General features: G+C 45.7%; 1 protein-coding gene across 4 annotated transcripts in view; it reads right to left on the reverse strand.

The window, feature by feature from the left end:
- Positions 1-15,063, reverse strand: part of DAAM2 (dishevelled associated activator of morphogenesis 2) — a 117,911-nt gene extending 102,848 nt beyond the window's left edge. For 2 of the 4 annotated variants that reach the window (XM_037732504.1, XM_037732503.1), the window contains exon 1: positions 14,869-15,063. In XM_037732504.1, coding sequence (XP_037588432.1) covers positions 14,869-14,959 — 91 coding nt within the window. In that variant the 5' untranslated portion in view covers positions 14,960-15,063. Of the gene's footprint in view, positions 1-12,583; positions 12,732-13,269; positions 13,384-14,868 lie in introns of those variants that run through there. The other 2 variants (XM_017511767.2, XM_037732505.1) reach the window with 2 other exon arrangements.
- Between the last annotated feature and the right edge of the window lie 441 nt (positions 15,064-15,504).

The following is a 15,504-nucleotide window of genomic DNA, read 5'->3' on the forward strand; positions in this document are numbered from 1 at the left end:
AGATGTAGGTGATGGGGAGGAAGGCAGCAAATCACACTGCCACGTGTGTTCCTATGCAACAATTTTGCATGTTCTTCACATGTACCCCAAAACCTAAAATGCAATAAAATAAATAAATGGAAAAAAAATGATCATGACATCTACAAATAGAAAAAAATATATATCTTACGATAATTCTTTCTCAGGAAACCTTCCCTTACCTACTCCAACTCAAAATGATCTTTCCTCCTCCATACGGTGCAGTAGCACCACGTAGTATATAATACCTAGCATTCCAATGGAAAGAAAATTATGTGGCAAAGAATAATACATACTTACAGAGTACATACTATGTTCCAGGCACTGTTCTAAGTACTTTACACATATTAATTTTATCCTTATTTGGGAGTAGGTATCGTTACCATCAACATTTTACAGATGAGGAAACTGAGACTCAGTTTCCAAGACTACACTCCTAGCAAGTGGTGAAATTTGAATTTAGATCCCACTAGTTTGACTCCTGGGATCTGCACTAGAAATCACTGTGCTATACCAAAGCTCTTTCCAGAAACACATAAGCCCTTAGATGCTTCTTGCTGTTGTTCTGGTGAAAATACAGCTGTAGGCTTAATAAGAAATTAATTATCCTTTGCATCCTATCGCGGAAACCCACATCAAATCCTTAAGGCCTTGAGGAATTTGCTGATTCCTTTCCTATTAATAAAAGTTCCCAGTCACAGGGGTCTGCCTCATATGTAGTCACCTCACTTTAACAGACTGGAGCTCTGGAGGTGGGAGGGAATTTTGCTCACCAGAATTCACTTCACAACACCTGACTCAGCACACAGTGTCTCACACCAGGCAGCTTCCCAGATACTTGTTGAATGACCACAAGCATTAACAAATAACACTTATGCAGCACTCTGCAGCGTGCCAAGCACTTTTCATATACTTTATACCATTCAGACTCACTTTAGGCTGGTACCACCAGCATTTCTGTCATTTCCATTTCACGCATGACTAAAACTGAGGCTCAGAAATGCTCAGATGCTGATCTAAGGTGGTGCAGCTAATTAGAGGAAGGCTGGAATTCAAACCTAAGTCCTGACATCAAGTCCCATGATACCACATCTTGTTACTAATTAAGTTGATCCCTTTTATTCTTTGTCCTTTGCATGTGTATGTGTGCATGCATAAGCGCACACACACACACACACACACACACACACACACACACCCACCCACCCCGATTTCTGTTTCTGGACCAGTGCAATGTGCGTCAGCTCAGAAAAAAAAGAAAAGAATCTAAACCAAGCTCTTATTTATGGACTATGAATGAGCAAGTAAATGAATACACACATGGGTAATTGATATATGTGGTCAACAAGTTTCCCGTGAGTGCTAACTCTGTGTCTGCCACCAGACACTGTAAACACCACAGTGACTTAGGCACAGTCCTAGCCTTCTAGGAGTATCAAATCTGTTAACAGAAGAGTCTCCATAGCAACTGACTCTGAGAAAGGAAGCTCACCTTGTCAGAGCCCCATTTGAACAGGAAATGGTGTGGAGAGGGGAAGAAAAAAGCCAGGCTCCACCAGACTCTTCCCATAAACAGAGGAGGCTGGGAGGATACTACATCAGGGCAAACTCCAGAAACACAGTGCTCTGAAAGAGTCAAAAATAACCTGCACAGCCCCACTGACCAGGACAGCAATGCCCACTCAGACTTCCAGAGGGTGAGCATCGTCCCAGGCTACCCAGGACAGTCTCAGTCTGTGACTATTCCCCCCAGTGTCCCATCCAGTTAATCCCCTTTCACTCTTGAGAGTCCTGGTTTAGAAAGTAAATTATATGGTCGCCTTTGCCTTCCAGGAAATTCATGATTCTCCAGCAGCCCCTGGGCAGGAAAACGATTTGGCTTCCCAAGGTCATTGAGTTGCTTATGTCTGCTCCTCTTTACGGGGCTTCTCCTCAGAGCCCCCACCCCACAGCATGCACAAGTTCTAGGAAGACAGCCCCCAAGTCTGTGTTTGTGTTTCCTTCCAGAGTTAGCATTGAGGCCAAAACGACTCACCATGGGATCCACTATGCACGAGCTTCTGACTCAGGCATCCTGTTTTATATCCTGACCCTGACAGTTTCTGCCTCTAACGTCTTAGGCAAGCCACTCAAGTTTCCTCATCTGAGCCTCAGTCTCCTCATCTGGAAAAAGAGAGTGATAATCCCCATCTCATGGGATTGCTGAGGATTTGGTGAAATAGTAAGTGAAAACACCTGACACTGTGCCCGGTTCTTAGAGGACTGCCTACCCCAGCAGACTTTCTAGAACATGTGAACTCTCAGATAGAGCATGGGAGCTGTGAATGTCTCAGGAACCCCCATATATCACTGTCAAGCCTCTGCACTACTGAGTTGGAACAGCTTTTTAATCTGTCAAGAATATGCAAAACATGGCACAACTCCTTCATAAAACTTGGGCCATACCTCCCAAAGCTGGGCATATGCATTCTGGATGCTCTAGCAATTCTCCCAGGAACATACCAAGAGAAATGCATTCATGCGTTCACCTAAAAGTGCACAAATGTTCACAGCAAGGCTACTCACAATACCCCCAGACTTGGAAACCACCCAAATGCCCATCAACAGAAAAATGGAAAAATGAAGTGTGTTACATGCACATAATGGACTACCATTCAACAATGAGAATGATGTACACAGTGACATAACAGTGAGCAAATGAGGCCAGACACAAATAAACACCCACTGTATGATTCCATTTATATGAAGTACAAGAAAAGGCAAAACTGATCTATGGAGATAGAAGTCAAGATTATGGAAGGGTAGTAACCAGAGAACAGCACAAGGGGGCTTCTTGGGCAGGGCTGGAGTGCTGGGAGGATGTTTAGTTTGTGGAAATCTCTTGCGCTACATACTCAAAAATTGTGTACTTTTTATGATTTATGTTGGGCTTCAATAAAAAGTTAAAATGTTTTAATGGAGAGTATATTTCTTTCTTTGGTAGAGAGTTGAGTGGACCAGGTAGGCAGTAGACACTTAGCAAAAGGCAGTGGGATGTATTATTTAATAAAGGTTTGTTGAGCCCCACCTCTGTGCCAGACATTGTGCAGGATGCCAGGGAAAGGCCTAATGAGATGTGGTGGCTGTTCTTCACTGTCTTCACCACCAATACCATCATCTTCATCTTCATCATCACTAACATTTCTTAGGGCTTACTATGTGCCAGACATAATTTCAAGGACTTTTTTTCTTCTTTTTTTTTTTAAACCAAGTAAGGTATCTACTTTACCTCCAAAACAATCTACTTTGCAGATGAGGAAACTAAGGCACAGAGAAATAAAGGAACTGGTGCAAGGTCACATAGCTAGCAAGAAGTGGAGCCAGAATTGGAACCGAGGCCATCTGAATCCAGGGCCCGTGCTCTGAAACACAGCCTTATGCTGCCTCTAACAGTTGAGAAACCTGGTCTGTTTATCAGCTGTCGGCCTCAGCTTCCATTTAGGCAGCCACGGGCATCAATAACACTACATCTGTTCAGGACAGTGGGGATGGTAACTTATTGACTTTGTGACTTGGAAGGGCCAAGCAGTTCCTAACTCTATCTTTGGCCGGCTGCTAGTGCAATGCTTCCTGGTGGGAAACAGTCTGATTAATACACTGACAGAGATTACAAAAGAAATAGAGAGTTATAATGGCTTGATCCTTCTGCAGCCCAAAGTCCACAGAAACTGAATTTGTTTCAAAATAACTTCAAAGCTGGCTCTGGCACCATGAAAATATTGACGTATCTCCCCACTGACCTGGAATCACTTTCTCCCCTCCCTGCCCTGGTCAAGGGAACTTGAGGCTGGGGGGCGGGGGTGTCTGGGAGGAAACAAGGGAGTGTTGACACTGACCCCCGGGAATGTGGTCAGACATGAGCTGTGAGTCTGGATCCTGGAGTCTGGCAGATCAAGCATTCATCACACAGGCAAGCTTTGCTTTGGCATTTGGGATGGACAATGAGTGTACATAACCTGAAAGGCGAAATGTTCAAAGCATAGCACCAAAGACCGCCTGTGCTTGGGACAAAGGAGCAAGAAACAAACACCCACCAGGAGGAATCAGATTTGGCCGAGAATCATGCAGGCATGACATGAGTAAGCACAAAGACAGGATGGCAGTTCCCAGTGGGCCAGCGGGGTCCCTTGTGAGCACCCCTTTCACACTGCAGAAGCACAGGTGAGGTAGAGAGGAATTCCCAAAGGTCAAGGTGTCTAGCCCTTTGTCTCCAGGTAGGTGGACAACAAGGCCATCTGACTGTGCTTCCACCCAGAAACATCCACACCCCTCAGATGAGCATGGGGTTGGGGGAACAAAAGCAAATTTGGCAATAAAAGTCAAGACATTCATTCGGTCGGCCCAGGGTTGACACAAGCCTATTTGTAGAGAAATCAGTTGAGGGTCACCTAAAAAGCACACAAAATAAAGCACAGGGGGAAAAATGTCCTTTTTCCTATTCTGACATAGCTACCAACAACTACCTAGAAAATAATGGACTCTGCCAAAACAATTTCATGTGAAATTGCTAAAACTTGTAGCATTTTTCCAGGTACTGTGCCAGGGACTTAACATGCATCTCCCCATTTAACAGTCTCAACAACCCTGTGAGGAAGGAAATCTGTAACATTTCCAATTTACAGATAAGAAAACTGAAGCCCAGACAAGGTTCATAACTTACTGGGCAAGTTATTAAATGACAAATAGGGTTTCTTCTTGGGAGGCAGACTCTGGGATAGTGTACAAGGGCAGCAGGCTTGTTAGGAAGGGCTCCTAGAGTCAAGGCCTCAGGACAGGAGGGCAGGTTGGGGGCAGCACTGGACAGAGGGAGAAATGGCACTGGGATGTATCTTCAGCTAAGGCTTCAGCCAACCCCACGGGGACCCCTGAAGCTGGGACACCCTTGATAATTGTCCCATATTGGGACAGAGGGGCCAGGCAGTCACAGCTCCCCCCGCCCATCATTGGTTTCAGGGTGACCCAGGAGAGAAGCATGGGCAGGAGTGCCCGACACAGCAAGTCTCTTTAGCCAGGGCTATAAGGAGACCCATGGTCAGCACTCCCTGCAGCTGGGAACTCAGTCCTCAAGGGACTGGTCAGAGAGCACAGCCCAGTGTCCACTACACAGGGATGTGGACTCAGCCAGGCAATTTGAGTGCAAGGCCTACATGCCTGACCATTATACTACAACGCCTGATTTGCTCCATCAAAACAGTTCTCCAATCTCATTGATCAGCCTGCTATGTTTCCTGCATAGTCAGTAATTAAGGAGCTCCAAGGAGGCAAGCCTAACTCTGAAGAGTAGGGAGGGCAGCCATGAGGGCCTGATGCTTGATAGCCACCCCAGGCCCAGTAGACACAAGGAGGCCATGCACATCATGTAGTCACACTCCAGGGTGGTCAGCAGGCTGTGTACGTCCATCACACAGCCTGAGAGCCACAGCAAAGCTTGCCTGGGTGATGGACGATGCTTGATCTGGCAGCTCAGGGACCCAAACTAGTGATCATCCAGAATGAAACCACGTTTAACACCTGATTGATGACAAAATGAACACCTCAGCAAGAATAATGTGATCCCAAATATGTAAAGCTGTGTAAGTCTAGGCATAAAGAGGTCAGAAAAAATAAAAATGAGTTACATCCAGTGAAGGATGACCTTGACAAATAGTCAAGGGGAATAAAAATATGCTACAGAGTAATGTGTACAGTAAGATTCACTTTCAGTGAAAAATACTCAAGCAAGACTCCTCCATCCTATATATACACCAGTAGGCATTTGTAAGGACAAATGAAAAGTTACAGCAGGACAAATGACTAGGCTATTAACATTAATTACCAGGGTGGAGATGGGGGTGGATACATTTCTACTTGTCTTCATATATCTTTGAATGATATTAATTCACTTGCTTAAGCAAGAGAGAATTACCTTCATAATATGCAAAAATCAAATAAAGAATATATTTTTTAAAATGCCTTGCCTAGTGTCATGAGCATAGTGGAGCCTATAGATAAATAGTATTTCATTGCCTCTCCTCCTTCCTCTCTCAGGAGGCAGCTCCCAAACGTTTATTTGGGGATGATCAAAAGAAATATTTAATTCAAGGTGAAGAGTTTTCTGTGCCCTCCCCTTTACCATCAGAATAGAACTTCATTTTTACATTATTCTACACACAATATATGTCTGCCACCAAAATAAGCCCACCACTAAAATCTATAAAACCTACGTAAGACATTCTGTAGTCACACAGCAAAACTGTGCATTATTTGTTTGCTGTTATTTGTGGCCGTACTTCCATTACGGTGCTAATGAAAGAGCCAAATCCCAATTCTCTTGGCACATACCAAACCAACTTCCAGTTATCTTGGCACATATCCACGAAAAGCCCAGAGAAGCCAAAACCCTACTTTTCACCACATCTGCTGACCAGAAATCAAAGAGTGGGTTTTAAGTTTCTTCCATCTTTCCCTGTCCCTGGCTACCCTCTAAAAGTGTCCTGAGGGCAGGAGCCACCAAAGACTGGAGGAATGAGAAACAAAGCATCCACATAGTCTATAACCTGGGCAGCTCTTGTCCCTCTGGCTATGGAGATTAGCTACTACAAGCCCATCACACCTGAGCAAGTCCTACTCATTCCTCAAACTCAGACATGATTGCCTTGGAATTAAGAGCCTAATTGACACAATTTGGCTTCCAGGCATCAATTCTACAATGCAATTTGACTTTTATGAGCTGCAAACATGTAGAAAGCATGACAGAGACTTGGTCATTCCTCAACAGTAATGCAACGTGTTAAATGTGATGACAGAATTGTGTGCCAGGTTCATGAGAGTATGGAGGAAAAGAGGGTTGGAATGAGTCTTGCAGAGGGAATTTGAGAAAAAGGGGAACACCTGTGCAGGTCTTGGAGGCTGAGTAGATCAGGAAGACCAGGATTGAGGCAAGGATTTCCAGGTAAAAAGAACTATGAAGAAGCGTATAGAGGTGCACTGTTCTTGAGAATACATTTGGTGTAATAAAACCGCAGTTAACCCTTGAGAACTGATGGGGATTGCTGATCAACACAGCAACTGATCACACAAAAGCACCTCACTCACACCTCCTGGGACCTGATCTGTATTGTCTTAAAAGGACACTTTTTATCTCAGAAATCTCACATTAGCATTTCTTCATCACACAAGCTTACTGACTGCTTGTTTTTTCCTACCACATCCCTTGATCTACCTTGTGATACCAGATTTAGATCTTGACTTTCATCTAGTTAGTTCTCTATGTGGCTGACTGCTAGTAACTACAGCAACCACCATAGTTATAGCTAATGCTACTCTCAGTCAGGGGCTGACAATCCTCACAATCATCCCATGAAGGAGGTGACATTTTATTTTCATCCCCACTTTTCAGATGAGAAAACTGAGCATCAGAGAGGTGAAATAATTTGCAAGCTCTTTTAATAGATAAGTGTTCCAGGAATCATACATAGGCTTATCTGATTCTAGAGCTCATATTCTCAATGACCATTCGGTAATGACCTTCCCTAAGTTACTATACTTGCCCTGTTCATGTCTGGGATCCAGAGCAGGAACCAGTAAACCTTTTCTGTAAAATGCTAGATGGTAAATGTTTTCAGCTGTATAGGCCACGCAGTCTCTGTCACATCTACTCAGCTGTCATTGCAGCATGAAAGCAGCCATAGGCAAAATACAAATGAATGAAGATGGCTGTCTTCCACTAAAACTGTATATATAAAACAAGGTGACAGGCTGGATTTGACTGTTGAAATTGGCAACTTCTAACCTACAGTATTTAATTCATTCTTTTCATCTATCCAGTGTTTACTGAGCACCTACCTTGTAGCTGGCACTGTCCTAGGCTCCAGGGATACAGGGAGAACAAAGTCCTCACCATCATAGGGCTTAAATCCTGCCAAAGTCTTGGCTGTTTCTTTTTCCCATGCCTGGTACCCTGGGTCCCAACTTTGGTGCTTTTCACTCCTCTCTTAGATCAGTGATTCTCAAATTAGACTTCAGATCACCTGGGAAGCTTGTAGAACTATGGATGCCTAGGTTCCATTCCCGGGGAGTCTAATTAAATTGGTCTGGGGTGGGCTCAAGTATTGACACTTTTACAAGCTCCTCCATGTGATTCTAATGTACAACCAGGGTTGAGACCCACTGCTTGGGGAAGAATTTATTTTCTGTTTATTCTGCTTACTTACTGTGTGAAATATGTTTTTAAGTCCTCAGAATTTGGGCTATGACATATGGTTAATGTCAATCTCATAGGATTGTCAATGAAGTTTAAATGAGACAATGTACCTTTCAAATGGTACAATGTTATATAAATTTAAAGTACTGCTGTCATTGTGACATTATTAGATTTTAATGTTAGGTACTGCCTCAATGATTTCTGTGCTCAATTTTGACCTTGATTCTCAGGACAGTGTTTGAGATTTTTTTAAACAAGCTCTATGGAGAGCTCACCAAATAGCCCAAATTCATGGGTGAGTGAGCTGGTGGCCTTTCCTTTATTCCAATAGAGGGTCACATGGGGCTGCTATTTGCTTGGCATGGGGAACACTGTTCTGTGCCTCACTTTTGAATAAAGGGTCTCCATCTCCAGGCTGAGATATCTGACCTCTGAGCACAGTTGTTAATCCTTGAATAAGTGGCTTATTTACTTTGACTTGTGGACAAATGTCTGAACCCATGTACTTTCATGAACTTAGAACTGGAGAGGGAAATAGCATTAACATTTTACTGAGCAGTTTGCTAGCTTCTTCCCATGTATCATTCCATTTCATCTTCAGAACAACCCTGGGAAATGAGAACAGTTATTGTTCTCATTTAACAGATAAAGAAGACTCAGAGAGGTTAGAAAGCTTGTGACCTGGTGGTTCCAGAACTCAATCTCTGCCTGCTTGATTCTAAAGCTCTTCCTTGGAACCATAGGATGTACCACAAATAATTCAGTTCCTCTTTGGCCCAGATTGAAAGAGACACCAAACTGCCTAAAGTTCATTTTTTCCAGGTTCTTTTGTTTTTTGGTTTTGTTTTTTTTTTTTGGAAGGGGGAACCCAGAAAGAAACCCACAACAGCTATTAACAGCCATAGTCTGATAAGCCTTGGCCAGTGCTAGCATAATGCTGCACAGGTTCCAAGAACAGTCACTTATTTCCTCCCCCCACAGCATCTTGACTGTGCAATTTTAGAAGCTCGTAATGAAGCAACAACAAAAAAAAAAAAAAAAAAAAAAAAAATGTGGAGAGAGTTGGAGAAATAGATGCTGCCAGGAGTGAGGAATTCACTGACCCCCACTCTGGGCCATCGCAAGAGAAGTTGGCCACTGGTTGAGCCTCTTAAAAGCTACAAAGTCATCCCAGGCCATGGTTAAAGAGGGAGCTTGAACAAAACAAAAACAAATGTGATCTTCAAAGTCTTAAATGTCAACTTGAAGGATAACTTAGAAGGTTTGGGATGATCCAAGAGGAGCTGCAGCTGCTCTCTAACATCGGATGCTCCTTTTTTCCTTTGGAGTAGTCACTCCCTTGGATAATGTATCAGTCAGGGTTCAGGGGGCAGCCTCCCACCCCGTACCCATTGGAGATGTTTACCATGGCTAAAGCTTTCATTCTTTACAACCCATCATGTTCTCCCATTACTCTGACCTGGGCACCCTTGACAAGAAGTGGCTGCCTAGCCGCTCTCTGACCTCACACTTATCCTTCAAGGCTCAATTGGTCCTTGACCCTCCTGCCCTGCCCCCACCTCCCTACCTTTCCCCTCCCCACCATACATAAACAATCTGTGCTTCTGTCCTTCTCCCTCCCTAGGGAGCACAAACACAAGAGTGATTTCTAGGCTAGACATCTAGGATACCTGGTTCCTCCTCCCACCCCTCAGGATAATGGACCAGGAATGCTCATGGAAAATCTTCACTGGTCATCTTTTCTAGAGGGAGGAAGTAAAGGTGACCAGAGCCCTAGAAACTCCACCCACTGGCCTTCAGTCACGGAAAACATGTAGCTAGATTTGGGGACAGGTTCTTTCCAAGCAATACTGGCTCCTGATGGCTGAAAAATGGAAAAATAAAAATACAGCATTCCCTTTATCGCGGGTCTACAACATTCTGAGCTCTGTTCTTAGTCTTTGTGCATAAATGTTGTCTATGCACACTTATAACCTGGGGAGGTAAATACTATCCTTATTCTACAGATGAGGAAGCTGAAGCTCAGAAGCAATAAGTCATGTAGCCCAGGTTACTAATTTGTATATAGGTCACAGTTCTCTCTCCAGGCAGCTGATCAGAAATCTGCACTCCTTCCACTGTGTCAGGCTGCTTCTGAAGTCCAGGGCTGAATGACACAGAATCCTTGACACAGAGTCTCCAGCTGTTGAGATCTAGAGGGGCATCTGCTATCAAAGCCAAGGACATCCTCCAACTTGTTCTTTCTGCCAGCTGTGTTTGCCCTTTGGACCTTCAAGGATGCCTCAGAAAGCATCCCATCTAATTAATCTAATCTCAAAAATGACCAAAGAGCTGGCCAGAAGATTGAGCTGATAGAATAAGCCACAAGAAGGCTTCAACGTCAGTCTAGGCATCCATGGCCTGAGAATTTGTCCCAGCTCTGATGCTGGTGAAATGTCTCCTAGTGCAAGCCCAAAAGCATCATGACTCCACTGATCCCTAGAGAAACCCCACATGTAGAAAGAGCTGAAAGGCCAGTTCTTGCCCCCTACCTCTCCCTAAGGAGTTGTATGCTGGGATAAGAGTATTTCTGAGAAACCTGCTCTGAGGGGTCCCTTCTGAACCCTGGGTAGTTTTCTATTTTTAAATAATAGAAATGAACGAGAACATTTAAACTTGTTACTTCCATTGACCCCGCTAAAATCAAAGAAGCAAGCCTCATCCTTCATTATCTCTATGCCTTCCCTACTACCTGTACTTACTCCTTATCTCCATTCTTTACCCCTGGATCAAGGCTATTCAGTAATGAGGAGTTTAACCTGCTTTGCATCAAAAACTCTGGAGACAGAGATCTAGGAAAGACGACTGAGGAGAGAACACGTTCTCACAGCAAGCAATAGTATTTCAACTTCCCCCACACCCACCCAAAGCAAAATCATTCACAGGCCTTCCTATTGGCCCTGCCCGCACAACCTCCACCTTCTTGAGCCCTTGAATCTCTAAGTTCTAATGTCCAGGAGAATGTTCTCTCCTCTTTTTGTCCTGATGGGGGCACGAGTATTCCCTCAGCATCCAAGGCGCTGAAGGAAAAGCTCTGAAAACTCAGCTGGGAGTTAGGAGCCAGAGTTTGCAACTACCAGGGAGCAAGACAATAATAGCACAGTTGTTTGCATAAAGGAAGAAATGGGGGTTAGACAGAGTTCCCAGCGTATATGAAGAAATGGACCATTTTTCCTCCCATGCCTGAGGCTGTGGCCATCCCCACACAGTCATGTATGTGTAAACACAGGCAGGCATGTGCATCTCATGGGGACCAGTCACTCGTTTACATGCACCCTTGTTTACACTGCCCTCCTTCTTCATTCCACTTTAGTTGACAACATACTTCTGAGGTTAAATGAGTCTGTTCCTGACATTGCTTCCTGCTCCATCTTTTATGAAGCTTCCCTGGGGGTCAATTTCTATACTTTCTAAAATCCTTCCCGAATCTTAACTTCCTGTGTGTGGGGCTGTTTTTACATCCAGACTTCCTCCCTGTCCCTTCATTCTCTCATTCTTCCAGGACATAGGGAGAGTCCAGTAATCTTCCTCCCACCCAAACATCGTAGGTTGGCTCTACTGCAAAATACAAAACCGGAGACCTGGCTAGAGCAAAACTGAAAATTCAGGCTGTCTGTAGTCACTGCTTTGTGGAGCCCAGCTACTGACAGGCAGTGCCTGGCACTGTGCTACTCAGGGCTGACGACCCATACAGCCCCAACGTTCCTTTTCTCCCTACTCTCAGCAGAGCACACTTTCCGCCCTAGGCCCTAGGGAAAATCCATCCCCTGCTTCGGTGGCTTTGCAAAGAAACTCAAGAAACTGACATCAAACTCAGAAGGGGGAAAACACAAGACTTTGAACTTTTTGAAGATGGGAAGCTGCCTTCACTCCCATGTGAGCATCAAGGAAAACGTATGGAGACTCTTTTCTGGAGAGGTGTGATTTTCCTTCCCACCCTCCGAGAGACGTTCCAAATCCACTCCAAAACTGTGGAGAAGTGGCCGAGGCAGAGAGAGAAGAGTTAAATCAAGCCCAGACCTCAGCAATCTGTGTTCAATTTTGATAAAAATCTCTTTCCCTCTCCCCCACCGCCCCCCTTCCTCCACCCCACAGCTCAGACACGTCTCGTTATGTTAGGAGCTTGCATCTTGTTTGGGGCACCACACGCGGCACTCCCAGAGAACCTGGCACGGGCCTCACCACTGTGGCCATGTGGCAGAAACATCCATCCAGATCCCAAGGTACGGTTGGACACAGGGCCACAGCGTCCTGAACGCCACCACCACCTCCCCCTCATCCTTCTCATCCTCTTCACAAAATTACCTGCCGCCAGACCACATCCCTCCTTCTCTGGTTAAGCCAGAGTCCCAACACCTGGTAAGGTCAGGGCCTGAGGTTGGGTTGCGACCACAGGTGCTGAGAGCCCCGGAGTCCGGGGACCCCTTTCCTGGGATGCTCCTTCCCCCGCTCAGGTCCCACTGCCACTGAAAACAAGAAACTCACGGCTGCCCTGCCCGCTGGCCAGAGGCCAGGCCTGCAAGTGGGAGTTGGGGGCTTGTGAAGACTTCAGCCCAGCCAAGCGAAGGTTGAAGCCGAATCCAGAAAAGCCATCACCAAAAACTGGTCAGTTTGGGGGGGTGGCTTCAGTGTTTGTCCACTTGTGACAACCACAAGTCCAGTTTCAAAGCCGCAAAAGAAACATTTTTAAAAAGTTTTCCAAAGACATTTCCTGTGTCCCGATGTGCCGGTACAGAGACACACGCAATCACACCCATACACACACACACGCAAACACACACAGCGGCCCTGGGAGCCCACTCCGGGGTCGGCGGCTCCTGCAAACACTTTGGAGAAACAAAACCGCCAGCCTGCGGAGTCGCAGCCTCCCCAAGCCCCGCGGCGGGGCATGCTAAAGAAAGCAGAGGGGAGAAAAGTGTGGGAGCCCGGTGGAGAGGGCTTCCCGCGGCCCCGACCCCACAACGGGGAGCGCCAGGGCCGGCCGCACTTACTCCGAGGACCCCAGGGCGCCCGCGCTCCCGCAGCCCGAGGTCCGGCGCCGCCCGCGCTCCGCTCGCTCCTGCGTGCTCCGCGCTATCCCGGAGAAGCCGCGGCTGCCGCCCCTCCAGGCCCGGCCTCGCGCCGGTCCGCCCGCCCCGCTCTGACGTCAGGCGTCTTGGAGCGGGATATTTATGGCAAGGATACTCTGAATTTTCCCTAGGTAGAGTTCTGATTGCAGTTTCTTGGGATTTGTAATTTTCACACTTTCAGACCTAACGGAGGCGGGGGGAGGGCGCCTCCGCAGAGCGAGGCGCACAATGAGGGTAGCTGTTCCCCACTTTGGCAGGGAGCCTCCTGGAGGGGGGGGCTCTGTTTTGGAAACATGGAAGGGTCAAGGAGGCAAAAGTGGCCACCTGGGCAGCGGGTTTCTCCCTCGCTCATCCTCTGGGCCACGGGAAAAGGCCTGGTCTGAGGCTGGCTCGGAGCTCGAGGTCCCGGTGCCAGGGAATCTCCTGTCCCTCCCCAAAGTGTCCCTGCATTGGACAGTGTGTCCCAGAGGGCTGCTGGGCAAGACGGGAGCGAAATCAGGCACAACAAAACAGCCAATTAGGAGCCCTGATCCACGCCCTAGCAACTTTTCCATTTCTTTTTGGGTAGTGTATATGTGTGTGTGTGTATATATATATATATATATATTTTTTTTTTAAGTTTATTTTTATTAAATTATGTTCCACACTCCATGCCTCTGTATAGCTTTTCCAACTCAGCGCCAGTCAATTCATCTTATTTCATTGCTTATATGCATAGTTTAAGCAGTTTACAACTGTTCTTATTCATACTTTTAAACTTTGCTTTTAGTTTTTTTAAAAATGTGATTGTGTCTGTCTCCTTGACTGAGCTAGAGATTGCTTTGGTCAGGAGTAATTGTCCTTTCTGGGATTGGCAATACCCTCACGGGCAGTATTTGATCTTCTCTGTTTCCTATTTCCCCTAGCTCCTTCTGCAAGCAAATGGTGCCCTCACTGGGTTAGGACCTGTATAGGGTTTTCTGGGTGTTCAGTGGTCATTCTGGATCAGTGGTCATCTGTTTTTCCAACCTGGCCAAAGGGGCTTAGGGAAATGGCTTGGTTTAAGGACCATCCTTCCAGAGGAAAAAAAGAAAGAGAATGTAATGCGTTATCCTTCATGGTTCCCAAGGATTGGAGAATTAACTTAAAATGATACACGTGAAATGCAAAATACTTACATGGTTAGACAACACAAGTATTTAGGTATTCATTGCACCATGAATGGGAAGAGGCACGGATAACTGCAAATCATCATTAAAACACAACTATAGTGAACTTTTCATTAGTCCAAACCGGGTAGAGGTGGGGGTGTGTTTTAACCACAGTTACAGCGCAGCAGGGACTCAAGGACTTGGAATGTGTTTACCTCTTTGGCAGCAGCTAGTTAGAGCTGATTGCCAGAAGGAGCCAAGTCTTAAGGTTGAGCCTGTCAGTAGGGGCCAGCCACACTGTTTTGATCCAAGCCATCGAGGACCCTGTAGCAGAGAGCTGCTGTGTGGTCACTGTGGGGTTGCTCTCCCCAGCATAATACCCCACTTTTACCTCCTTCCATCTCCTCGCTCATATCAAGGCTCCACTGGCACGATGAGCTCTGTTCTTCAGTAGACCCTGCAAATTGGTTTCCAGAAGCCATTGACAAACTCCTTCTCTCTTGCCTTTCTCACTTTGCTCATGAGTGTAATCCCAGCACTTTGGGAGGCCGAGGCGGGTCGATCATCTGAGGTCAGGAGTTGGAGACCAGCCTGGCTAACATGGTGGAACCCCATTTCTACTAAAAATACAAAAGAAGAATATAAAGAAGCTAGAAATCTACAATATTCACCATCCCAGACTCCCTAGTAGCTTGCGATTGCTATGAGACCCAGTTCTGACCAGTGAGATTGGAATGCAGAAGACAGGATGGCTTACACAAACACTTTTTTTTTTTTTTTTTTTTTTAAGAGACGGCATTTTGCCATGTTGCCCAGGCTGGTCTCAAACTTGTGACTTCAAGTGATCTACCCACCTTGGCCTCCTAAAGCACTGGGATTATAGGCAGGAGCCACCATGCCCGGCACAAAGCTATTTGTATTTTTTGTATATTGCCTTCCAATTTTTCTCCTCATGCGTATATTTTATGTGCATATTTTAATATAGATATACTCATTATTTACATGAAATTTCATTATTTTTGTTTTT

The sequence above is a fragment of the Cebus imitator genome, unplaced genomic scaffold, assembly GCF_001604975.1.
Source record: "Cebus imitator isolate Cc_AM_T3 unplaced genomic scaffold, Cebus_imitator-1.0 Scaffold451, whole genome shotgun sequence".
Lineage (NCBI taxonomy): Eukaryota > Metazoa > Chordata > Mammalia > Primates > Cebidae > Cebus > Cebus imitator.